The sequence below is a fragment of the Wolffia australiana genome, chromosome 9, assembly GCF_029677425.1.
Source record: "Wolffia australiana isolate 7733 chromosome 9, ASM2967742v1".
In the NCBI taxonomy this organism is placed as follows: domain Eukaryota; kingdom Viridiplantae; phylum Streptophyta; class Magnoliopsida; order Alismatales; family Araceae; genus Wolffia; species Wolffia australiana.
In genome coordinates, this window is record NC_135843.1 from 7,806,552 (window position 1) to 7,834,031 (window position 27,480).

Here is a 27,480-nt window from a genome sequence, read left to right on the forward strand (position 1 = left end):
CTTATAATTGAAATCATTCTATCTTGAGCTTTCGAACCGAAATATTTAAAATCAAAATTAAGTTTTTACTTGATTTTGATTAATTAAAACCATTATTAGGTATAATTAAGGTTTGTTAATTGTAAAATTAATTCATCCTTGAATTAATTCATTAAAAATTGGACAAAAATTCTTGCTTGTTGCCTGCCTGTGGTTCGACCCTTGCTTGCTCTATATTCTATATTTAGTGATTAAGGGTATTTATAAATTTTACTGTATAAGTCTAAACGCCAAATCAACGACATATTTACACATCATTTTTACGCTTATCATTCGTATAGGTCTGGCGTTAGTGGGTCAGCCCACTAAGGTTCATCCCAATTAGGTTAAGTCAAGACTCAACCAAATGGGGGAGGCCCTATTAGGCTTGACCCAATATGGTCAGGACTTAGCCGATTCGGCTACCCTGCACAGGACTACCCTGTGCCCTGTGGTCATGTGTGCTGCCTGTGCATGGTTCGGCGGGCAGAGGGCTGTCCCTACCGCACTAACGCCGAACGGCACCGCACGCTAGGAGAGGGAAAATTTGAATTTTGAAAGGATAAAAAGTGATATTTCAATGCGATTTTTTAGAGATTCAAAGCAGGGAATGCTTGAGGATCTAGAGAGAGATAGGGAGATATTATAGAAAGATAAATAAACGTGTTTATAGAGAGTAAAAGTATAAATGAGGATAGAGAGAGAAAATGACGAAATGGTGTAGAGAGGGTTTTAGAGGGAATTGGAAGGTGTAAATGGAGATTTTTTATGAAATTTTGAGAGGATGAACTCGGGATATGGATGAAGGTATATAGAGATAAAGAACCAATTCTAGAGAGAGAAAAGGCCAAAACGAGGAGATAGATGGAAAAAAACGAAGAGAGAGTGTACGAGTTTGAGATAGAATTTGACGGTGCAAATGAAGAAGATTTTTTATGAATTTTTTAGGGGAGTAACTATGGATATAGATGAAGGTTTAGAGAGAGAAATAACCTATTCTAGAGAGATAAATTATAGAAAATGAGTGTTTAGAGTGAGAAAATAATGGATTCTAAGGGTAAATGGATGGATAATGATGGAGAAAATAGAAATCTAAGATCTTAAAACCTCAATGGAAGTTCAATGAGCCCTCAATTCTTCCTCTCAAGTCTGGATCCTTATATTTCACCAAGATCAGGCATTTTTAAATGCAAACAAGATGGTGGCGACGACGTGAACGCATCGATACTAGAAGCGCCACCATCATCATCCGAAGTCAACGTCTCCGCTAAGGACGTGCCGCCATTGTCACCGGATAAAGCCAACACACCAGCATCATGCACGTCTCCACCCATGCACGCGCTGTCACGCGTCTTGACATGTCACCAAAGGCAGATCCACAACTACCCACTGACGTGACACGAACCACATCGCTCGTCTTTATTTTTATTAACTGTATTTTCTCTTTCCTCCAAGGCCTATATGTATAGGCCATTGTTTCAAGCAATAGTTAGGCAAGTCATAATTAAGGAATTGAGTTTTGTTTACTCTTCTTGGAGGACTTGCCCTAGCCTCCCCTATCCCCTCTTCCCCCTTCAGGTCGCCATCGCTACCGCCGCCGGCTACTGTTCTTTCTCTCTCGTCCATCCTCTCCCTCTCCCTTCCCTCCTCCCTTCCTTTACTTCTCTTTCTTTCCCCTCTCCTATCTTCTCCTTCACCCGCCTAAGGCTGCCCGTGCCAAGCACCAGCGCTGGCTGCCCGCCCCGGACAGCCTGCGCCAGCGCTCAGCACAGGCCACCCGCCCAAAGCCGCCCGCACCAAACGCCATCGCAGGCTGCCCGCTCACAGCTGCTCGCGCCAATGCCCTGCGCAGGCCTCCCCGCCAGGGCCGCCGGCAAGCACCAGGCCCACCAGCGCACGCGCACACTGGCCCCGCTGGCGCCGCGCGTGCCAGTGCCTGCTGACGCCAGCGCACGCCACCGCCCACCGACGCCAACGCCCGGCAGCACCCGCAGGCGCCAGCGTCCACCAGCACCCTCTAACGTCTGGGGTGCCAACCCGTCGATGCCCGTGCACGCTCAGTTGTCTCTATCTGGCCTCCGTTCGTGTTCTTCGCTCCTCCGTCACGCTCCTCGCAAGGGCCGTTCAATGCCCGGAATGTCTAGAACTTTAGTCCAATGGGCCATAAAAGGCCCGGAACACCAAGTCTCATCACGATCAGAATTATCCGCAACCTCTTCATGCACTCCGGTGCAGAGGTACACCTGAACTCTTTGGTGTCGAGTGTTTTTCGTCCAGTGCTCCGCGAGAATTCATCCACCGCCGTCGGATTTGTTTCTTGATTTTCTTGGAATCTTGACAACTAGTGGATTAAGTTTACTCCTGATATTTTCCCGCGACGTGAATTCGGATTTATTGAATTTGGAGCTTTAATTTCGTCGCGGTGGTTGAAGACAGTACTCCTGCCCTCCACGAGGTAAGGGACTGCACCATTAGTATTTCACCGGATTTAAGTTTTCAAAGCCGATCGTGTGACTTTTGTGGTCTGATTTATCCCTCCTACCCTAAACCCTTCTTGCCTCCATCTCCCTTTGTTGTCCTACCCGTCCCTATAGCCAATTGTTCAACTTTCTCCTGAGTCATCCTGCATCACAAGAGATGCGATTAAGAGAAAACATTAATAAACTTACGTTAAGCAGGTTAAGGAACCTGGATTCTAAAAAATGTCTTGTCCTGCCTGCCAGCCACTTGCTAGAGCACATCCAGAATGACGGGAAATGAGGGAGAAAAATTATATTTATACATTGGGCAAATACCTAAAATACCCTTTTGGGCATTTCCTATTCTCTTTTCTTGCCATTTTGCCCCTTTTCTCCATTAGTTGAGAGCTTCCCCTTGTAATCTTTAGCTTCTTTCTTTATAAGGCTTTTAAGAGCCCAATGGGCAGGTCAGGAACTTCGCCATCTTCCTCAGATTTGTCTTTTGAAGGTCCACAACTTCACTTTATCCTTTCAAGCCCCTTTGTAGAGTCACTAAGCTCACAAAAATTCTTTAACTATTTAAGAGTTACCATTGTCACATTCATGTAAATTTCTGCACATGTGAAACTATATAATACTCATCAGTACTACAATTTCTTGACTTCAAAGGAGTCAAGGAATTTAGTCAAAAATAACTATAATGTGCAAAAATTAGAATTTATAGCTAGTGCATAAATACTTAGTTAATTCTAGTGATAACATGATAATTTCTAGATTAATAATACCAAAACATCTAAACTGTATGAAAATATACATGCATTTATCATATTATCATGTCGACCTCCCATTGGCTGTCAATTTTAAGGCTCAAAATGGCGGGTTCCTTCTCGGCACGCCACAATACCCCTTTGCTGAAATAAGAAAAAACAATTTAAAAAATAGACACCATACATAGCAATTTGCTCATACATGTGCACCTTTAAAGTTTCACCCAATCCCAGGGCGCCATGTCACCTCCCGTGCGTGTGCTTTGTATGTGCCACACAGGAGGTGATCTTACAACCTACAGAGAGAATTTTCCATAATTTTGCCAAAAGTCCCTCATTAAATGGGCGCATGCAAACGAACGCCGCCAAAAAATATTTATTTATATGCCCCTCCATTTTCCCTCTCCTCCATATTTTCTTAAAAAACCAATAAAAATCCTGATTAATTTCCTAAAAACCCTACAACCATTTTAATTGGATCTTTATGCCTGTAATGGGTGATAGAGAGCTGTTTTAAGGACATAATAGCAACAAAAATTTAAGAAAAACCGCTCCAACTTTAGAAATTGCTTTAAAACTCTTATTTTCCTTATAAATATATCCTTTTCTAATTAATTCATTTCTTCCCCGAATAAATTCCCAAAAAATCCAATAAAATTCTACAAATCTAGAAAATTAAGTAATCCGTTCCCATATTGACTAAAATTAACATTAATTTTTAAACCTGCTATTTATATTTAAATATATTTATTAAAAGCTTAAATAAATTCCATAAAATTTATAGATTAACAAAAAATTAGGGAAAAATGAGAATTCACTTGGAAAAATTAATTAACATGTAAATTTATTACAACATATCTATTTTAAACTCTTTAAATGCATAAAATTGTGCTAATTGCTTGAATTAAGTATCAAATTTAAGGTGTTAAGATGGGGCTGTTTGTGGGACTCTCTCTAATTAGGGGGTCCTAGGACCCTTCATTTCGGCCTTCTCCCCTTCGTTTCTAAGGGGGAAGGCCCATATTTACCCCCTTTAAGAGGGAGGGTACCCATTGGAAGAGAGAGAAGAAAAAATTGAAAAATAATGTGATTATTGATGTTTTTTTACTTGGATGTCTTCTTAGTTATTTTTTTCCCAGAGTGTAGCTCGAAATTATGAAATTCCCTCGTGACCTAGTGTCGGGAGGGAACTCGTTGCCCCGCCATCGCAGGAGCACCAGGCCGGCCCCGCCGCCATCCTCAGACTGCCAGCCACCAGTGCCGCAAGAAGACCGAGCCACTTACGTGCTCCTTCTACGGCCATCTGCGCTGCTGTCATGACCACCCGCGCCGCCGTTGCCATCGGAGAACTGGCTGTCACCGTCCGACCGATTGCCAGAGAAGGTCGCCAAACGGGCCGCCCTCCTGCGCACTTTCGTCGCGTGACTGCTTATGCGGGCCCGTCGTCACGCACCCGCCTTCGCGGTGTCATCGCACGGCCGTAGACATGGTAGTTCTGTTCGTTTGGTGCGAACTTGAGCGAATTGTTCGTTCTGTTTGGATTTCCGAACAGAACAAATCTGGAAACGAACAGAACTTCGCGCACACCCGTGTGCGGTTCGCTTTGTTCGATTTGTGCGAATTTATTTGCAAAGTATTTTATACAAATTAAGAAACTTAGAACTTAGGATGAATGCTTCCCGCTTTGCCTCCCCCATTCTACGATTTCTACCTCATTTTCTCCTTCTCTCAAGCTCTTATTAGTCTCGACGGCGGAATGTAGACACGCCTCTCGTTTGCCTCTAACTCGACGACGGCCTGTAGAAAGCTCTCGCGAGTCTCTCTCTCTCGTTCTCTCTACTCTCTAGTCTCACCTCTCTCTGCTCTCTGCTCTCTGCTCTCTCAATCACGGAGCTTCCCGACATTTTAAGGTATCCTCGCCCTTTTGATTGCGGGAAAAATCTATCTTGTATGTCTCGTTTTAGCTTTTTGAATCGATGCATTTGCTTGGACACGGGGTCGCAGGTGTGCGCGCTGGAGTGGAGCAAGCACGAGAGGGAGCTGCTGAGCTCGCACGGATTCACGCACAACCAGCTCACTCTCTGGAAGTATCCTTCCATGGTGAAGATGGCCGAGCTCACCGGCCACACCTCCCGCGTCCTCTTCCTCGCGCAGGTGCTGATTTTAATTCCCTCTCTCTCCGATTTTGATTCTCATCTTGATTTTTTTTATTTTTTGAGCTGTTTGTTTCTCTTCTTTTGATATTTTCTTTCGATCAGTTTTTTCTCCACTTCCGATCTGTTTTTTTGATTTTCGACCTTATTTTTTCATCTTGATCCTCTGTCGATCTGTTTTTCTCTGTCAATCTTCGGATCCTGTGTCTTTCTCATCTTGATCCTCTTTCCATCTGTTTTTCTTCTGTCATCTGATCTGTGTCTTTCTCCACTTCGGATCTCTTTTTTTCTGTTTAATTCGCTATTCTGATCTTGATATTTCGATGTTTTCGCTCCGTTTTGAAGCTGTTTTTCAGTGTATTTCTCATCTTGATCCTCTTTCTATCTGTTCTTTTCTCCTCTATCGGTTTTTTTGTTTATTTTCTTTTTTTTGTCTTTTTGTTGATATTTTTCTACGGAATACAGTCTGCTTAATCCTTTCGAATCTCGTTTTTCTCGTTTTCCTTCAGCACTTGGTCTTTATTTTTCTTCTGATCTGTTTTTCCCTCTTCTCATCTTGTTTTTTCCCTCTTCTCATCCTGTTTTACATCTCTTCTTGCTCCGTCTTTTTTCTCCTCTTCTGAATTTTGTTTTTCGGCGTCTGCCTTCTTTTGATCTGTTTTTTCTTTCCTCTTCCGTCTTTTTTGTTTTTTTTCTTCCTCTTGCTTGAATGATCCTTCTGATCTCTCTTTTTTTGTTTTCCATCTGTTTTCTATCTTCTTTTGGCATTTTCTCTGTATTCTGTCTTCTTTTGATCGTTTTTCGATTCGTGTTTTTCTCTGTCAACTGATCTTCTCCACTTTGTCGCCCTTAAAAAACAGTAGCATGATCCTTCGCCTTCGGATCTGATTGTTTTTCTTTTGATATTTTTTTCTTCTCTTTTCTTTTTCTACTGTTTTTTTACTTTTAATATGTTTTTTTTAATCTCATCTCAGTACCTTTTGATTTCGTTTTTCTTATATATGATTATCTTTCGACCTGTTTTTTTAATTCTGATTTTATTTTATTTCTTTGTGCGTGAAGAGCCCGGATGGCTACACCGTGGCGTCAGCGGCAGGGGACGAGAGGCTAAGGTTCTGGAACGTGTTCGGCACGCCAGAAACGGCAGCCCAAAAGCCCATTAAGGCTGGCCCTGCAGCAGCCAGCAGGGGTGGTAGTTCTGTTCGTTTGGTGTGAACTTGAGCGAATTGTTCATTCTGTTCGGATCTCCCTTTCTCTGTCTTAAATCCCCCCTTTATCTTCATCTCTCTATCTCCCTATCCCTTTCCTTCTACAATTCACCGTACCACACTCTCACCGTCGCTCTCATTCCCTCTGTCTTCCTCTCCCCAACTCACCCTCACGCACTCCCTCTTCTTCTCTCTTTCACTCTCTCTCCCTCTCCTTCTCCCTCTCCCTTTCCTGACAAAACTAGGAACACTTAACATTTGTTTTAAAAAACGGCATCTTGAATTTGTTACCGTATGAGAACTTAACAAAAGTTTTATTATTATTGTAGAAATACCTAAATATATTTTTATTGAAACCTAATCGTTATACCCTCTAACCAAGTCCTAGAAAATATGGAAGTACACTCTGTTTCATGGATGTCATTTTAATGAAATTAATTCTCAAAAATGTATAAAATTAATTAATTCCTTCCCTTTTAGAACGAATGAATTCAGTTATGTCCCCCAATGAAATGAAGTGAATTACCAAAATTAATTTAGTACAATCTCATCCTCTGATTAAATTGCTAAATGAACTCGATAAATCATTCCAAATTTTTTTCTTAAATCTAAGTTACAACAATGGCATAAATGCCATTCTCACAAGATTAAATGACTGTTATATTTATGCTCAAAATATTATATCGATTATTGTGTTTCATGACTTGCGATCCGTAAATTAAGATAACATCATACTAAATTAGATTATTCGTAGTAAATTATACTTTATGCATAACATTTTTTTGCAATTTATACCATTTTATGCATTTTCCAAACAATATGTTCTTTCTATGCGAATTTTGTTCGCTTGTTCAAATTTGTTCGTTTTGTTCGTTTTGTTCGAATTTGTTTGTTTGTTCGAATTTGTTTGTATGTTTCAAATTTGTTCGTTTGTTTGAATTTTTTCGTTTGTTCGCATTTGTTCAGTTGTGCGAATTTTGTTCGGTTGTGCAAATTTGTTCGGATGTGCGAATTTTGTTCGGTTGTGCGAATTTGTTCGGATGTTCGAATTTTGTTCGGTTGTGCAAATTTTGTTCGTTTGTTCGAATTGTTCGAACATTTGTTCGAATTTTCGCACATAAAAAGAACAGCACACCGAACACACCCCTGTGCGGTTCGTTTGTGCGAATTTTTTGTTCGTTTTGAACGAACAGAACAGAACAACCATGTCTACTATGACAGCCCCGACTATCGCCCCCCACGCACTTCAGCCCCCGCTTGATGACATGAAGGCAAGGATTTCTCCCGACCTACACCGATACCGCGGGGTGGCTCTGGAGGGACGATGATGACCACACTTCCCCAAGCGCCTGCAAGGTATCAGTTATGTATTTTTTTCATTTTCTAAACTATGGGCGTGGACGAGTGGGATCCGAGTGTAATTGGGATATATATACTCGCTCCACGCCTAAAAACATTGAAATACACTTCACTTAATAAATAAAACCCTCCTGGGTGGCATCCAGGACACGGATGGATCGGTCTACGGGGACAACCCTAGGGTTGGCCGTACCCGGCACCGTGTTTTTGCCAATAATAAAAAAAAATGTCCACTATGATAGCCGTCGTAGTGCTGCTTACCTCCCAACATTCTGTGGCCATTGCGCGACTACCTTTGCACAGTTGCCAGTACAACACCGCCGCATGTGTGACCGCCACGGGGTCGACGCGCTGTTGTTGCCGAAAAGTTGGTCCATTACCTGAGCCCCGCCGGTCCGCTACCGGAACCCACCGGCCGGAGCGCCATTGCGACTCGCTGAAGCACCGCCACGACCCGCCAGAGCCCGACCACCAGATCTGCTTGCTGCATGCTTGTGCACCGCCAATTGCGCGCCGCCATCACTTGCTCGCCCATGCGTCACCGCCTGCTCGTCGTCGTTGCACGCTTGCCTGCACGCCTGCCTTCCTGCACGCCGCCCCGCGGCTGCCGCTCATTAGCACCCATCGCCGTCCCTCGTCAGCACCCACCACCGTCGCTCGCTCGCCACCACCGGTCATCAGCACCTGTCTGCTCACCTAGTCACCCACCAGCCACGTTATCACTCATATGGACACCAAGGTTGTTATTAATATGGTACGCTGTTACCTCGTTTCTTTACATGTTTGATTTATTTCTTTTAGTACCTCTCAAGCGTGTCTCCACCGCCGGGGTTGGGACAATGATAGATAGGAAGTAGCGTACAGTGGAATAGGTTTCTGTCGGTACGACCTTGGTTGGCGCGTCAAAGGTGCACGCACTAGTGGTAGTAGCCGTGCTCACACCATTGGCCTTCAATCTGTTGTCTAGGTCATGGGGAGCCTAGTGGCATTCACATGTTCCACTTACCATAACTTACTGGTCATTGGTGTCAGTCGTCGCCAGGTTTAATACTTCTCTTTGATTTCATCGTCGCATTATAATTTGTACTATCACCAACATTATTCATCTCCATTGCATAACATGACTGATCCACCCTTCCGGTGGCGTAACAAGAGCCGGTCGATCTTGGCGCTCTTTGTGTTACATCAAATTGGAATCCATAAAAAGAAAAAAAGTCATCCGGCAATGATCAATCAGGTTGTCCAACAAATCATGATGCCACATCATGTTTCTCTCCCCTCCCGCCAGGCAAATGTGCCTCCTGTCTCAAAAATAATAATATAATGATTAACTGATCAACTAAAAATGCTCGGCTTTGTTTGATAATAACCACTCAAACTCTACAACACATGTGGGTTTGTGTCCAACAATTGGCATCATTTAATGCTTAAAAGATTGCAAATCAGTTATTGGGCCACGCAAATGTGTACCTGATAATCTCAAATTATGGGGTTTTTTTACTGGTTTTTAGTAGTTAGTCATGTGAGTATTGAGACAGTCAACAATTAAAATTAACCTCACAGCCGTAGGGCGAGTAAGGTGTCGAACTGCAAGGAGCAGGTAATGAAAAAGTAATTTCTTTCAGTTTAACTTGTCTTATCAATTTATTATAATTTATCCTAATAATAGATTCTAAGATCTTCAGTACTATGATTCTACAACAAAGGTGTCTGTAGAATCTCAACTTTAGTTCACTGAGCAACTTATATAATAATGATCAAGAAGAATGGAGTACAATAATCTTAAGCACATAAGTAATGAAATGATCTTCAATAAGTATATTAAAGATAGATTTTCAATAGCTTTAGTTTAGAAAATATCTTCAGAAGGAACTCAGCAATTATAGGCTCTCGCTTGTAAAATTGATCAGTTACAGGTTCTCGCCTGTAACTTGCTCAGTTATAGTCACACGCCTGTAACTTGCTCAGTTACAGGCTCTAGCCTGTAACTTAGGCGAAAGCAGGCCAAGCGCGCAGCCTTGGTTGTGTGTAGTCTTTAGCACGCGGGGCTACGCGCGGCCTTGGCTGTGCGCAGTCTTCTGCGTGCGGGGCTACGCGCGGCTTCCTGCGCGCGGGGCTTGACTCTGTGTGGCTTCCTGCACGCGGACTTGTCTGCGCGCGGCTTCCTGTGCACGGAGCTGTGCGCGGGGCTTGACTGTGCGTGGCTTCCTATGAGCGGGGCTGCGCATGGCTTCATGTGCGCGGCTTCCTGCGCGCGGGGCTGCGCGGGGCTGCGCGGGGCTTCCTACGTGCGGGCTGCGCGTGGACTTGTCTGCGGGTGGCTTCCTGCGCGCAGGGCTGCGCGCGTGCTTGGCTGCGCGCAGGGCTGCGCACTTGGCTTGGCTGCGCGCAGCCTTCTGTGTGTGGCCTTCTGCGCACCGGGCTTTGCTTGAAGATCTGGTGATGGATGATGATGGAATGGAAAGGATTGGTGGAAATGATTTGTGAAGATTGAATTGGATGAACTGAGGGAACACAATAACACTTTGAACAATAAACTTCAAATTAACCTAGAACAAATGAACAATTTTAGTGGGAAATGTTGGAAAGACACTGATTGGTGCTTTCCAACCCAACCTAGATTGTCTTGGAGGGAGAATTACACAAGACTGAAACTGAGCAATCACACATACCTGGTGTCATGACCCTTTCGGCGAGTATGTGATCTTCTTGCTCAAGCTATTCCTCAGCTTGCTTCTTCTCCCCAACTCCAATGCTCATCATCTCTTGGAGAGTCTGCAGAACTCTCTCTTCCAAGCCCTAAACCTGTCTTAGCTGAAATTCCAGACAACCTCAAATAACTCTTTGAAAGAGTATTTATAGGTTTCCTCTCTTGGGCACAACTCGTGGGCTTCTTGGGCTTCTTCGGCTTTTAGGATTGGCCCAAGTAAGTGACTTTAGTCCTTTGAGAATTTGGCCTTCATCTTGTAGAGGATAAGTCAGTCTCCTTAATCAGGTGCCTTCCTTGTCGGATTGCATCTAAATCTGTACTCATTTAAATGAAAGATAAGATCCAATCCACTTGATTCAAAGAATCAAGTGTGGTTAGTAAAAATCATGCTTTGAATGGTAAATATGGAACTAATGCTTGCAAATAATGATTTGATTAATGGCAGTTACCTGATTATTTCATGACATAATTATGGTCATCAATACCGCAGCTGCATTTTTTCTTTTGTTCCTCAATGTAGAATAAAAATGCCTAAATCATTAGTGTAACCATGATTTCATTGATTTGAAAAATAAAGAAATGCTTAGCTTTGACATCATCTTCTTAAAAATTATGAAATCATTAAAATAAATAATTAATTCCCTTGGTTGATAAATGATATATTCTATGACTTATGTGAATACATCTCTAGTTAAATTTATATAATAAATTCTAGAAAATACCAAACATATGGGAAAATCATTACTATAGTACTTTAATTGATTAGAACCATGAAAATTTTGACATTTCAATGTAGACATTTATTGAATATGCATTATATTTCTTTAATAACTTTGATATTATCATGGAGATAGGTAAACACAATGTTTATTGAATCGTGTTGTATAATGGATTGAATGTTTGAAGTATTTGCTATTTAAATTCATATATCTATGTCCATATACATCTGTTTCACAATAACCATAATATTTTCCTTTAATCATTGCTTCAGTATATATTCTTCATCCCTCTTGCAATCCATCTCTATATCTATGGCCTTACATCCTTCCTTTTTTTTACTTACATATTTATAGTTATCAATTACCACCTTCTTATCTAACCATCATTCATATGTTTCTCTACTTATAGAGACACCTAATCTCCACTTATAGAAACATTAAATTCCTTAATTTTTATTCCCTAAAGCGACTCCCTTACGGGAATATTATCATTATTAAGGTGAAATATAAATACTATTGGCTTACTCAATTATGAATGACAACTTAACACCCTAAAATTCAGCTCCTCAGCCCCAACATGGTTTGCATGGTTCATTTGCAAGGATGCAAAACAAGTAAGAACTGAAGATAGATTGTTATAATGGCAGTGTAAGGATGGGAAAAAAGGAAATACCAACATAAAATATGCCTTATGAATGAAAGATGGAGGAAACATATGGAGTATAATCAAGCCTTCTATGAAGATACTTTAGAAGATGAGGCTAGGATGGCTAGCTGCTACCTATCTACCATAAAAATATGGCTTAATGGAATGCGATGTAAGTCAAACTACGGATATTTGTTAGTGGAGAAAATGTAAAAATTTATGCAGCATTAGTGGAAAATAAAAGCAACAAAAGACCGTTTGAAATTTTTGGTGTAAAAAAAATTACCATACTTCTCCCCATTCATCCCCAATGTTGTGGCAGAAAACCATGTGGTATTGATCAATTAGAAAAACCATATGGTAAATGTCAAGGGCATGTAACATTTGTGAATGCTTTGGTATATAAAAAAACATGGGGCAAAAATGAAAGCAAAAAAAAGACAATGTGGGATATTTGGTGTAAAGTAATCAACATACTTTTTCTGATGCTTCCCCAATGCTAATTATGTATGTGGCAGAACATCACATTGTATTTATCAATTCAAAACTAATTTTATTTACTACTGAGTGATACTTGTTCTACATGCTACAATCTTAATTGTGTAAGGCAGATACTGACCCCTGCTTTAGTTGAGGTGAACTTTCTTTAAATCTACCTAGAACATTTACTAACATCGTATTTAGAACACTGAGATGCATGAAGAGTTAAGACTATAGTTTCAAAGTAACTCATGATGGGAGAATGGAATCTATTCAGGAAGAATCAAGCAATGTTTAGGTCATGAAGCATATGAAAATATATTCTTCAGTATTGAAAGCCATGAGCTCTAGTTAACTGTCCTGGGTCCCTAGGATGTCATACAAAACCCTCAAAGGTTTGAGGTGGGGCATTCATTACATCTCAGTTCATGCCTGGTTTCAGTCACTTGTAGGCCATTATATGAAGCCATTAATAATGTAATAGCAATAATTCAAGAAGCGGACATGATTGCATGCACCAATAATCATTTTATGCATTATATTGATTAAAATAATGCATGATAACCTTTATTTTACGCACATTTATTCCTCTCATCATAAACGCATAGTTTCCTATATGCATGTTATTTTAAGATAAATAATTATGGATAATATGCATGACGATAATCAATTTTCATTGAATTTAAAAGGGTCAAAGAGTACTATGTCGAAAATATCTGGGTTTATTTAAAAACCATCCATCGTCAAAGAAATTCCAAGTGGAAAGAACAGAGAAAGAAAGTTTAAAAACAGCTTCAAAACCTTCGTTTTTTTGCTGTGTCTCTTCCCCTTATCTTCCTCTCTTCTCCCCCACTTCGACATGGCAAATTCGAAACCCTAATTCCCTCCTCTCCGCCTTCTTCCTCGGCGGGCGCTGCGAGCCCACCATTAACATTCCTCCGATGATCTCCATTCTTCATCCCGTTGTTCGGAGCTCCTCCGAAGCTTACCAGATGCTGAGCTAGCAAGTATTCGGCGTTTCCCATTTCAAAACCCTCTCTTTCGATTCTTCTACATGCTGTGAGGATCGAGAAAATCGCTCTCTTCGATGTCGTCTTCGATCGAGGCGGAGCTTCTCGACCCGGACATGGCCCTGGAGTACGACCTCCACGAGTCGGATTTCGGGGACGACGGCCTGGACGACGAGGAACAAGAAGACGAGGAGGAGGAGGAAGAAGAAGAGGAAGAGGGTCCGCTTATTTCCTCCAGAAAAGACGGGGACATGATCGAGAGCTACGATCGAAGGGAGCTCATCTCCAACGAGGCGAACCCGTTCGCAGAGCACTCGGAAGAAATGGAGTTCAAGACCGAGGATTCCAAGGTGGAGATGAAATCCATGGCGGAGCCGTATCAGGGGCTGGAGTTCGTCTCCGAGGAAGCGGCCCGAGCCTTCTACTACGCCTACGCGAAGGCGACGGGGTTCACGGTGAGGATCAGCAAGTGCAGGCGAGCCCGCGACGGGTCCATCGTCTGCCGGCGATTCGTCTGCTCCAAGGAGGGCTTCTACGTGAGGAAATTCGGCAGGACGAAGCGGTCGAGGGCGCTGACGAGGGTCGGCTGCTTGGCCCGGCTCGTGGTGAAGAAGCTCGATTCTGGGTCGTGGGTGGTGGCGAGCTTCGAGAGGGAGCACAACCACCCCCCGTTTGTTCAAGGGGCGGAGCTCAATTACGAGCCGCCGGGCTCGGGGAGGCGGCCCGGCCGAGCCGCCGGCTCTCCAGCGACGGGCTCGAAGCTCGACGGCGGCGAGCCAGGGCACCCGGCGGCTTCGTGGCGGTTCAGCAGGCTTCAGCAAGAGGGGATGAAGCTGGCGGAGGAGGGGTCTTCGTCGGCCGAGGTTTTCGATGTCGCCATGGCGGCGATCAAGGAGGCAGCGCAGAAGGTGATGGCGGCGAAGAGAGCCAGCCAGAGCTGGGGAAGCTCCGGCGAAGGTGGGCTTTGGGAAGTCGGGGTTTTGGTGAATGTTGCAGGGCCCTGAGTTTTATTCCTGCAGTTTCTTCGCAGAAGGTGACGATTGAGGAAAACGGAGGTCGCAGGAGGAAGGTGCAAGTTGGGGGAGATGGGGACCCGGATGCAGCCCGGGAACAGGTTTTCTTCTCTTTTCTTTCTTAGTCTTGACGAGATGATGATGATGATGATGATTAGCATGATGAGGATGTTCCTGGGGGTGATGATTTTGATTTTGACGAATATAAGTCGATGTATGTTGAGAATGAGGATGTAATTTATGTAAATGAAGATAATGATGACTGAGAGGATGACGAACGTGATGAGCATGCTTATGCTGCTGCTGCTGATGATGATGTCGAGGTATTCATAGTGGTTTTGAGGATGAGATGATGAAGATACTGTGGATTATTATCTTGATGAGACGATGATGATTAGACGACAATAGTGATGATACTGCTGCCGATGCTGGTGGCATTGTTAAGGATATGATGAAGAAGATGATAGAGGAAATGATGGTAATATTCTTAATTATGATGATGTTAATGACAATGATGCTGCTGCTGTTGACGTTCATGTCTTTGCGAGTGACGGGAGGACGATGATCATGATGGGTGATGATGATGACAGGCGCATAATGATTATGATGACGAAAATGTTTATGATGCCGATATCACTGAGATGATGTTGAGCATGATGATCTTGATAAGATGATGATGATGGGATGGGTGTGGTTTATGATAATTTATGTCAATGTTTTTGCGGATTGTTTCTGTAGGAATGGGACGCCTTAGCTGGATCAAGCTCGACGGGGCTTTCAGAGGCTCAGGTGGCAGCACTTCAAGCGGTGGCTGAAGCTTTTAACGTGCCCACTCTCAGTGGCACCCCGTCTTCAGGTACGAGTTTCTCTTCACGATCAATATCATCATCATTGTCTTGACATCATCACCACTGCCACCATCATCATCGTAGTCATCAATGTGGCATCATGATCATCGCCATGATCACCATCATGAACGTTTTCTTTATTACTGTCACCATGCTCTTGGCATAATCATCATATCTTGATCATCTTCACATCATCATCATAATCAGCAGCAGCAGCATTTCTCGTGATGAGTTCTTCTCCACGACATGAGATTATCATCATGATTATCATTTGTATGATGATCATCATCATGAACATCATTATCCTCTGGTCTCCTCATTATGTAACAAACTTCATCAGCAGCATCAGAATCTTCATCATGTTGCCAAATCCTATCATCATGATTATAATCATATTGGAATGACACTCTCTTGGCTCTCTGCGACAGTCCCAATGAAGGGGATGGTGGTGACAGGGGAAGGAGATGGCGGGAGGAGGTTGGGGGATTTACACGAGACGCCGCGAATGTCTGGCCCAAACCCATTAGTGCATGCCGCCGCCATCGCCGCCGGCGCCCGAATTGCTTCCCCAGAGGTGGCGGCGACGTTGATCCGAGCCGTCCAATCCCGGACGACCGTCCATATCAGAACAGCCGGCGGTGGAGGTGCGGCCGCCCAATTTCCCAAGCAACCGCCACCGTCGCAGCTGCAGCATGCCAATTCTCATTACGTCCTGGGAGGAGAGTCGGCGCTGGGAGAGTTGACGACGCGGGGCGAGCTGCAACAGCAATTGGCGGCGAAAGGGGGGATAAACTCGCGTGCTATGGCGGAGCTGGAGGCGGCCGCGGCGGTGGCGGCTCACAATAGTCTGATGCAGCAGCATGCGGGGTCGACGGTCGTGTAGGCCGGGCCCACCTTTTTGCATGCGTCATATTTTATTCTCTACCCCCAAGTTAGGAAAGATGCCCCTAGGGACGAGTTCTGGCCCAATAAGGCCCATTATGAAATCGTGCTCTCTTCTCTCTGATTAGTTCCTCTTTTTCTTGCTCCTTTCTCTATCCATAAAAAGCAGCCGTTTGAATGTTAATGGCCAAGTATAGTGCAGGGACGTGGACAGGATGATTGTTTTCGACCCGGGACGAAAAAATTGACCCATCCAAGGATATAGATGTAATTCTGGATGAACCTTTGTCCCGGGGACCATCGAACGGGACGGTTTTCGTCCCATTTAACGAAAAAGCCGTCCGTCTGGAGGTCTTAGACGATGGACGGACGAATCTTGATGAAAAACTGCCGGATTCACATCCGATAGGTGAGATGTAGTCCCGTGGAATTCGTCCAGGGAGGACTGGACGGGACGGTTTTTGTACCGGGTGAAAAATTCGTCCCCTCCAGTCTATCGCCCATGTCCGGGACGAACCGGAACAGTATAGGCCAATTGAAGAAAGTACAGCGTTCCTATAACAATGCTGACTCTTTTCAACAGTTTTTAAAGATTCAAACAAGTATACTCAAACAATATTCTTGGTTAAGATCTCAGTTTCTTTGATAAGCCTTCATGAAAACAAAGAAGGGCCAACAAAACAAACGGAAGATAAACCCAATTTCATATTTGAATTCCGGAAAGGAAGAGTACAAGAATCGAATGAAATCAGACTGTTTCTCCGTCTCCCTACAGCTAAAAATATGGCTATCTCTCTGTCTGTCTGTCTTCTCGAGAGCTCAAGAATGAAGAATAAGTTAACAGGCCAAACCGTGCGTTCTCTCACTTACCCACTCTCTTTCTCTCGCTAAGATTCTCTCACTAGGGGGGGAGGGCGGCAGCGAGGTCGCTGTACTGCTTCTGCAGCGCGGGGTTCATGCAGGAGAAGATGGAAGAAGGCTTCTTGGGTTTCGGCTTGGCCCCGAAGAGAAGCAACGATCTGAGCGGCACCTTGGTCCTCGCGGCTAAGTACTTGAACTGGTAGTGCGGCTGCGCCCTGCCCGGCGATACCATCCCCGCCGCTCTCCGCGCGCGCGCCATCGCCATCTCCACCTCCGCCCGCGCCGCCGCCGCGCGCCGCCGCCCCCCCGCCATCTCCTCCCCCACCCTCCTATTCTCCCTCTCCATCCCCTTCACCTCCCCATTCAACTTCCCCGCCCTGTTCCCCCTCAACTCCGCCGTGCCCATCTCCTCTTCCATCTTCTTCAGCGACGATAACCTCCTTCCCAGCTCCTCTTCTAACTTCACGCTCTCCTCCCCCCACGCCGCCAGCTCCCCTCTAATCTCCTCCAAGCTCTTCAGTCTTGCTCCTCCTCCCAGCTCGTGAACTCCCGCTTGGAGTTCTCTCCACGCCGAGATGACTGCCTGCAGCTTCTCGAAGGACTCGCTGAATCTTAACCAGAACTCGAGGTTTTCTTCCAGGATTTCGTCCATGTCGCGGCGGAACTTGGCTTCGACCGCGTTGGGCGTGCCCGGGTCGTCGGGAAGACGGAGGTCGAGCTCCGAGCTGGAGTCTTCCATGGCGGGGGAGCTCGATTCGAGGAATTGCAGCTTCGCGCGGAGGAAGACGATCTCCTCGTCTTTCGCTCTGATTTCCGCCATCGTCTCTTTCAAGCTCCGCTTCGTCTCCTTGTAGTTTCTTAGAATGGAAGTGTACTCCGCCAAGAAGAGCTTCTCTCTTCCCTCTAGTCCGATTCCCTGGAGAAGCTGCTGCAAGTTCAACGACCTCTCTTCTTCTTCTTCTTCTTCTTTGTCTGCGTCGTCTCTTTTCTTCGTCTTCTTCTCAGGTGAAGGTTCGAGGGTTCTGTTTTGGAACGAGACGAAGCTTTGTATTGTCGGCGCTTCGATGTCGTGTGCAAGCTCTGGTCTTTGAAAGAGGTTGGGGAAGTCTGGTTCTGGCGTCCAATAAGGCTGAGCTTCTGTTCCGCCTTTGTCTTTCTCTTCTCTTTTTATTTCTTTGTTGGTATTATCATTCTCCTCCGCTGGATCTCCGTAACTCAGTGTCCTGAAAGCTTCGCGAGTTTTCCCAGAATTATCTTCTTCTTCTTGGTGCGAAGAAGTACCGCCATTAGTGTACCTTGTTTCCTCTGCAACACTCTCTTCCGCAGGATTATCATCTTGTTTTAGCACCTTAATCAGAGGATCCTGAAGAGATGAGCCGGACTTGCTCGCTTCTTCTTCTTCTTCTTCTTCGCGCGGATGTTCGTGGTGCAATGAAGAACGGTCCATATTATTAGAGCCTGTCTTTTCAGTTATTCCTTCTTCTTCTTCTTCATTATCTTGATTAAGCCCCTTAATGAGAGGATCCTGAAGAGAAGAATTAGAATTTCCCGCTTCCGCTTCGTCACGGTGATGCTCCTGGTGCAAGGAAGAACTGTCATTATTAGAGCTTGTTTTTAGAACGTCACCCTCTTCTTCATAATGATCTTTGTTTTGCTCATTCATCGGATGTCCGTGACGAGATAATGAACAGGGGCTTCCTGCCTCCGTTCTACTGTGCTGTTGCCCTTGGTGCGATGAACTACTTCCATCATCGAAGCTTGTCTTTTCAGCGATGCCTTCAATATCTTCAGTATCTTGATTATGCCGCTTAATGAGAGGATCCTGAAGAGATGAATAAGAGTTTACTGCTTCTGCTTCATCACGCTGATGCTCTTGATGCAACGACAAACCGCCATTAAAAGAGTTTGTTTCTCCAATGATACCCTCTTCTTGATCATTATTATATTGTGTAAGCCCCTTAATCAGACAACCCTGAAGAGACGAAGTTTCCGCCACTGCTTCTTCGCGCTGATTCTCAGGCTGCAACGAAGAACCACCATTACCAGTTCTTGTTTCTTCAACGATCGCTTCTTTTTCATCATCACCATCTTGTTTTAGCACCTTAATAAGATCATCTTGAAGAGATGAACTGGAGCTTCCCCCTTCTCCTCCATCCCCTTGATTCTCCTCCAGCGACAAAGAACCGCCATAAATAGAGCTTGCTTTTTCAACGATACCAACATCAGGTGACCCTCCACCATCTTTTTCTTCATCATTACCTTGTTTTTGCCCCATCATCAGACCCTCCTGAAGAGGTAAACAAGAACTCTCTGCTTCTTCTCCATCGCGATGTTCTTCCTGGTGCAACGAAGAACCGCCATCACCAGAGCTTAGTTTAACCCCTTCTTCTTCTAAATCTTCCTTTTTCCCGTTAATCTGATGATCTTGAAGAGATGAATACGAACTTCCCGCTGTTTCTCCATGTCCCTGATGCTCCTGGAGCAACGAAGCACCCCCATTATCATCATCATCATCATCATCTTCTTCTTCTTCTTCTTCATCTGGATCTTCTCTGAGCTCGTCAAACTGATGCTCTCTAAGAGTCGAACTTGTATCCGCAGGATGAATTCTCTCGGAAAGATCGATGAACCCGCGACAGGCTACCGAGAAACCCTCTCGCAGCTTCTTGTTCTCCGCCCGAATCGATCTCTCCAGCGACTCCAGCAAAATCAATTCCTTCTCCGCTCCTCTAATCTTCTCGCCATGGCCCCCCTTCTCCTCTTCCAAGCTTCTCCTCAGCTCTCCGCCGTCCATTCTCAGCCGTCGGATCTGCGCCGTCTGCGACGACGCGATCAATTCCAACGCGATGATCTTCCCCGCGAGCTCGTTGATCTTCTCCGCGAGCTCCTCCACGGAAGCTCTCTCGAAGTGTTCTTTGATCTTCTCCGACATGGCCTGCAACTCCAACCCCGGCGTCTCCTCCACAGAAGAGCTCTTCATCTCCTTGAGCGACGCCAGCTTCTTCCTGGAAACCCTAATTTCGCTTGAGACGGAGCTCGCCTCCTCCACGAACTGCTTCTGCTGCGCCCTTAGACTGAACAAGGCGGCCTCGCAGGTCTTCAGAGCGGTGGCCGCCATTAGAGCGCGAGCTTCGTCGTCTTCAATGGCCATTGAAAACCCGTAACGATCTTGTAGCCCGCAAACCTCCTTCTGCATGTCCGTCATCCTCCTCTCGATGTCCCAGTACTTAGCCAAACTGCTCTCGTAGCTGGTTTTCACAAACTCCTTCTCCGTTTGAAGGACGAGAATCCCTTTGAGAAGCCCGTCTATCTTCTCCTCTGCCGCGTCTCTGCTCATCGCCATTGACGTAGCTTTCGAGCTCGTCTCTTGGGCCGTTTCCTTTGCCGGGTCTTCTTCTGGAAGAACAGCGGTAGTGGTTTCGTGGGTGGCGTCGCCTTCTTCTTCGTCGCCATCGCCGATGGGAAGTTGGAGTTGGTCGGGGAAGACGGTGGCCAGGGCTTTGTTGGCGCGGTGGAGCTCGCCGGAGATGTGGTCGTAGCGTTCGGCTAGAGCTCTGTAAGCCCTGTAGAAGTCTTCCACGAACTTGACGAGTTCAGGGCGCTTGCGGTAGTACATTTCGGCTTTCTGCGCGAAGGAGTCGCCGTCTTCCTCGATCAGCTTCAACACGCTCTCCACCTTCACCTCCACATCTGCCGCGGAAGAGGACGAACCAGAAAAGAGTCAAATGAGAAGAAATCGACGAAAGAATTTATAAGTTCGTGAGTTTTATGTCAATGAGAAGAGCCTGATGAGAGTCATGAACAATGAAGATAAATGATGTGAGAAATTTGGAAAATAATCGGTAAAGTTTCGTCCGTTTCGTGATAATGCAACGACTCAGAAGATAACCGCGACCAGCAATGAAGAACCAAAGGAGAAATTTAGATAGAATTGACCAAAAAGAATCATGGAGAAAAGCGAAGAGTCAGACGAGAAACGTAGAAATAACCCTGGAGGAAATCATGAACAACAACAAACGAAATGTTAAAAAAAAATAGTAAGCTATGTGATTTCTGCAATTATGCAGCGACCCAGGATGGAGTTATGTATGATAATAAAGAACCAAACAAGAACTTCGTTAAAAAACGATCAGTTTTAGTGATTTCTACGATCAGATGTGGACCCTTAAGAGAATCCTGCAGAACAACGAAGAACGGACGCAGAGATTAAGATATATTCGACCAAGATTCAAGAAATCAAGAGATGACGATAAGAAACTACGAGAGATGGGAGTATATTCTCACCTTGGAGGTTGTTGTCCAGCCATTTCGACTGTTTGGTGCGGATGTGACTCGCCCACCACCATGAATAGGCGTTGCTCGCCGCCCTGTGCAACATCTCAATCTCTCTCTATCTCTCTACCTTCTTCGTCTTAGCGAGAAGTATAACGAGAATGAACGACAATCGTCGAAGTATGAACACGGAGCTGACAGCCATATTGACCGAAGATAGCGGGCAAATACTACGGCGTAGCTGGAACCTCGCCCCTCTCTCTCTCAAAACGTGCCCCGACACTTCCGGACAGCCTCTCTCTCTCTCTCTCTCTCTCTCTCTCTCTAAATCGACTATCTTTGAGATGTATGAAATATGAATGGCAGATTCATTTTATCATTCAAGAGATGGTCTGGAGTCTTAGGACATGGCCTGATCGGCGGCGCTTCCGCCGCCGTAGCACCGGACCAGGACAGAGAACCCGGTCTCCGGGTCCGAGCCACCGACCAGCCCCGGCGCGTGTGGCTCGACCCACCCAATGGACCACTCCGAGCCCGGCTCGGTCCCTTCCTTTTCCCACCGTCGCCGCCGTAGCCACCCCGTCACACGATCAATGCTCGCCGCCAACATAGCCGGAGCCACCAAAACCCTAACCCTAAAAAAGAAACAGAATTTTACGGTAAAACCCAAAGAAGATAGTTTTCTTTTATGTAGGGTTCTACCGGAAGAACTCGCCGGCGGAGTGGCGGCGCCACCGGCGGAGAAGTTTGTCGCGAGGAAGGCGAAAGGTCACGCTCAAAGGCCCGAAGAAGCCGACGTCTTGAAAAGCTGTTGTGGCGCCACGTGTTCTATTCTGAAAGCGCCACGTGTATACATAAATTGGGCCTGAAAAGTAGGCCCTAACTGGTATAGCCCACTGGGCCCAATATCTTGTTATCTTCTGAGTAGAGCTAGAGGACGGATGACGTTTCGTTATCCGTCATCGGCCGGAGCGACGGACGGATGACTGAACGGAGGCCTATCCGTCTCATTTGTCATCCGTGACGAATGACGGACAGATGACTGAACGGAGGGCTATCCGTCATTTGTCATCCGTCATTCGTGACGAACGACGGACAGATGACTGAACGGAGGGCTATCCGTCATTTGTCATCCGTCATTCGTGACGGACGACGGATAACGGATAACGAAAATTGGCGGATGACCTTTTCAAATTTATATAATATACTAATTAAAAACTCTATAATGACTAGGAGGTAAGTCGACGGCGAGAAGGTAAGCCCGTCATCTAAATCTCCGTTATCCGTTCCGTTTTCTCGAACGGACTAATAACGAAACGGAACTGATGGCGGACTTGTGACGATGATGAAACTGTGACTTAATGATGAATCAGCGGAAAAATTTCCTTGGACGGATAACAGAACGGAAGTCCGTCCAGTCCTGTTCCGTCCGTTCGAAACGCCATCGGTTTTCGTCCAACAGCTCTACTTCTGAGGGAAGACAACCCGTACGATGGATGGACCTTGGGATTCAGTAAATGGACGGTCCGGATGGGCCGACGCTAATATCTCTCTCTACAGTCTTTTCTCAGTCGTATTCTATTAGAATGGTACGGATGTTTGGGAATTCGTGAACTTCAGGCCCAGATTTGTGCGGACAATACCAAGTTGTCTCCTGCGAGGAGACAGCCCGTAGGATGCATGGACCCTTGCGAAGGGAGCAGGACATGGACGGTCGAGATTTCATCTGCGATGGATTCGTGCTTCGGTTTTTTGGGAGTGACGTCCTTCCTTCGCTCGTCAATTTAAGGCAACTCGAACAGACTCCGCTTCTCGTCTCTCTCTTTCCCGTACTAGTGTTGTGCAGAGAATCTCTCCCTCTGTCCTTCTCTCTCTCCTTCTCTCTCTTCCTCCCTCTCTCTCATTCTCTGTCTTCCTCCCTCTCTCTCATTTCCTCTCTCCATCTCTATTCCTCTTTTTTATTCCCTCTCTCCTACATTCTCTGTATCTCTCTCTCAGTCCCTCTCTCTTTCTTTCTCGCTCTCCTTCATACTCTCTCTCTCTCTCTCTCTCTCTCTCTCTTTCTCTTCCTCCTTCATACTCTCTCTCTCTCTCTCTCTCTTTTTCTTTTTCTCTCCCTCCTTCATACTCTCTCTCTCTCTCTCTTCCTCCTTCATACTCTCTCTTTCATTATGTCTCTTTCTTTCATTCTATCTCTCATTCTCCCGCTCTCTCTCATTCATTCTCTCTCTCTCTCTCAGTATCTCTCTCTCGTTCATTCTCTCCCTCTCTTTCTCTTTCTTTCTCTGTCTTTCTTTCATTCTCACTCCTACCCTCCCTCTCCATCAGTCTATTTCTCTCCACTCTTTGAGAGTATTGCAGCGCCCGAAGTTCCATTCAAGACCCCAAGACTCTCTCTCTCTCTTCCCTCTATCTCTATCTATTCATCCATCTCTACTCTTTGAGACTATTGCATCGCCCAAAGCTTCATTCAGGTCCCCAAGACTCTCCCTCTCTCCTTGTCGCTTTCCCTCTCCCTCAATCAATCTATTATCTCTACTCTTTGATTGTATTGCATCGCCGAAAGCTCCATTCAAGTCCCCAAAAATCTCCCTCTCTCTTTCTCTTCCCCTCACCCACCCATCTCTAATCTTTGAGACCATTGCATCGCCCAAAGCTCCATTCAAGACCCCAAGACTCTCTCTATGTCTCTCTCTCTTTCTCTTCCCCTCTCCCTCTATCTATCCATCTCTACTCTTTGAGACTATTGCATCGCCCAAAGCTTCATTCAACTCCCCAAATCTCTCTCTCTTTCTCTTCCCTTCTGCCTCTATCTATCTCTCCATCTCTACTCTTTGATACTATTGCATCTCCCAAAGCTCCATTCAAGTCCCCAACTCTCTCTCTCTCTCTCTCTCTCTCTCTCTCTTTCTCTTTCTACATCCCTCTCGCTCCCCTCTATATCTCTCTCTACAGTTCACAGAATGGCCGGGGGAGGGTCCATGGCACCAGCCGTGGTGGCGCTGGTCCTGATCGCCATCCTGGCCGTCGTGGCTTCGCTCGTGGGCCGCCTCTGCTCCGGCGGAACCATCTGCGGTCGCCGCCCCTGCGACGCGGACGACTCGATGGACGACAAGTGTTCATCCCGCAAAGACGGCAGCGCCACCTCCGACCCCACTCATCCTTGATTTCACTTCTTCAGAAATGTACTTATTTCTCCCCATTTTGGCTTCTTCGTTATCTCATCTTTTTGCCTGTTATGAAGAGTTGAGAGATAGCGTAGAGGAGAGATAGCGCTCCTTCTTTGAAGCGTCAGTCTGTCGTTAATGGAGTGCTCTCGGCGGCATTCTTTGAAGCGTCAGGTTGAGGGATCGTCAATTAGACAGATAGTCAATCCGTGTGAGTGTTGGATATCGGATAATGGTATTTTCACAGATTGTTTTCGACTCAGATACCAATAACATTGATTGTATTTATATGAAGAAATAAATAAAGGGTTTAGAGATTTATATTATGCTAGCCGTAAATCGAAGATCTCCTCAAAGTTCAGTGGTAAATCAACCTCTACAGATTACAGCATGGCAAATCGGTTGCGCATTTGTAATTTATTGTCTCTCGTATTACGTTCATGCCTTGTCTCATCAGCTTTATCTGATCTGGCAACGGATTTCGAAATGGGGTTGTCAAATTGTCGATCGATGTCTTGGATATGTGCATGAATATATCTCATTTGGTTGGGCTACAATTTTTTATACTTGTGATGATATAAGTGGCGAGGAATCTTGATGAATATATCTCTGTTGATTCCAATATTCAAGATGGTTTCTAATGATTTATGCGCTGCGGGAAGTTTGCCAATAACAGAAGTGTATAAAGAAACGATGGAACAACCATTTATTTTGACAAAGAAACAGAAAAACTTCCTTCTTTGAGTGTTAACAACTTCAAATTCTCACGTTAGTTTGCCAGCTTTATAATGACGAATCTAACAGGGATAAGTCATACAACTTGTACTTCATACTAGCCATTTCGTAGACACATTTTGATCAATTGATGAATAGATAGATTCCTAGATAAATAAATTCTTAGAAAGAATAAGAGATTTATCGGTAAATTCTTGGGAAGAAAAGCTGACAGATGAATAAATAGATTCCAAGAAAGGTAACTTCTTAGGGATAAATAAATATTTATGTGTATATATGCTCTGAAAGAAGGTAGATTAATAGAAAGATATATGTCTGAATAGTAAGATAGATTTGTATATAGATATATAATTTCTATTAATATATTTATCCATCTGTCTTGAAGAGGTCAAGACAGTATATATTATATGTCCACATGAAAGGAGGGGAAAGAAAATTCGATTCCTTAAACATGGGGATTGAAAATCATACAATCATGTGGGTTGCCCATTTTAAAGGAATTCATGACAACCTTCACGTAAAAAAAGGAGCCATGTATCTATTGAAGCAAATATCTAATCTCAGCTACCCAGCTTGTACAGAACTCATGAATCTATGAAGAAAGATTTATCCATAAATTCCAAAAGAAGCATGTTAGGGGCGAACACTAGCAGAAGTGTATGTGGACGTGAACAGATGCAGAAGATAGTAAGGAGGATCACCAAGCTGATATGAGGAGAAATACCAAGGCGTAGTTATCAAAGTTGTCACAACCCTGCGTCGCATCGTCTAGCGAGCACTAACTCTAGTAGAGAGTTAGAGGGAGAGAGAAAAATACTTCTAGTTCAAAAGATTTTTCAAAGAACTCAACTCTAAGGTAACAACAGATATCGGCTTTTATATGTAACAACAGATAATAAAATAAGAGGAATGGAGTGTCTTTTATTTGCACAATGCATGGCCTAAGTGATGGATATTATATGGCCATCAAACCAAATCACACCATCATGTTTATGTAAGTTCATTGAATAAAATAATATGTTCGTTATTATTCCAATGTAATGTTTATAATGAAGTCCATGAATACATGCAATGACAGAGTGGATTATGATGAGATCATAATACACTAATCACTACTCTTTAAACATGTATTATAAATACTCTTATTCAATGGAAAGTCGAGATGGACATTGAATTATCCGGATAGAATAGCACTAATTGATTCTACTTATTCAATAAGCATAGCTGATCCTGTGGCTATTAGTGTGGCAACGCTAAGTACAAATAGTGGGTGATCTTTAGAGAAAGAGTTCACTGAATTGATCTTTATGAATCCTTAAATGGTATTATACCGAAACGTCAATCAGGTTGATTCATGTCACGGTTGTATAAATGATCTAATGACCTGCGACACCAAATACATCTCGTGAATGGATGACTAGATTTTGACTACGATTTATGAGCCTCTAATCGTGGGATTCAAACAAGTCATAAGCTCACGGAGATGATTGAGTGGTCAAGATGGGATCATCCGACCTCAGTATAAGAAGAGATTGACTTAAGGAAGACGATGCCGAAAATCCCTGGCCAGGGCACTTAGGATATTAGAGAAGGCGTTCTCCAATGATCCCCGTAACACATCGGTACTAATCGAACGACAAATTAGGGTTTGATAATTAACCATAGTACCCTATGTCGTTTGAGAGTCTCGCGCGGATGATGGATTATACATATATGGTAACCGATGGTGGTAAAGGTCCCATGAGAGAGTTTAAACACTAATCGGTATCTTCTAGAGCACGAGGTGTATCTTGGCACCCCACAGGCTGGAAACTTAACCTATTGCTTGGGTTTAATCAGCCCGTAGTTAATAATATATATGTTGATATAGTTAATTAATAAGGTTGGTCAATAATGTTATCGGGTCACTAAAGTTATTAACTAGACTGATACATGGTTCTAGAGGGTCATGCACATAAGATCATAGGTGCATTGGTGAATATATTTTAATTATTGGGTTAAAAAAAATATAAGTAAAATATAAATAGGGAAGGGACACTCATTTCAAGCACCCAGCCCAACTGGAATTGAGAGCCCCCTTTCTCCACTTTGTTATCTTCTCCACTCAACCAAGGAGAGTGTCTTCATGGTTAGAAGATCTTCAATATTTTCAAGAGAGTTAAAGAAGAAGAGG

General features: G+C 44.5%; 2 protein-coding genes and 1 long non-coding RNA gene across 3 annotated transcripts; 2 read left to right on the plus strand and 1 right to left on the minus strand.

Moving 5' to 3' along the window:
• The first annotated feature begins 4,915 nt into the window (after positions 1–4,915).
• LOC144707613 (uncharacterized) lies at positions 4,916–6,662 on the plus strand. The gene is made up of 3 exons (XR_013582492.1): positions 4,916–5,154; positions 5,249–5,398; positions 6,460–6,662. It is a non-coding gene; the product is annotated as an uncharacterized LOC144707613 (long non-coding RNA).
• Positions 6,663–13,321: 6,659 nt separating this feature from the next.
• On the plus strand, positions 13,322–16,393 carry LOC144707644 (uncharacterized). The gene is made up of 4 exons (XM_078580866.1): positions 13,322–14,486; positions 14,549–14,643; positions 15,281–15,398; positions 15,819–16,393. Exons 1-4 carry the CDS (start codon positions 13,607–13,609, stop codon positions 16,271–16,273), a joined length of 1,548 nt encoding a protein of 515 aa, XP_078436992.1. The 5' UTR covers positions 13,322–13,606; the 3' UTR covers positions 16,274–16,393.
• A 615-nt stretch (positions 16,394–17,008) lies between these two features.
• On the minus strand, positions 17,009–21,530 carry LOC144707691 (uncharacterized). The gene is made up of 2 exons (XM_078580907.1): positions 21,418–21,530; positions 17,009–20,823 (listed from the first exon to the last, which is right to left on the minus strand). The coding sequence occupies exons 1-2, from the start codon at positions 21,509–21,511 to the stop codon at positions 17,174–17,176; spliced, it is 3,744 nt and encodes a 1,247-aa protein (XP_078437033.1). The 5' UTR covers positions 21,512–21,530; the 3' UTR covers positions 17,009–17,173.
• Positions 21,531–27,480: the final 5,950 nt, after the last annotated feature.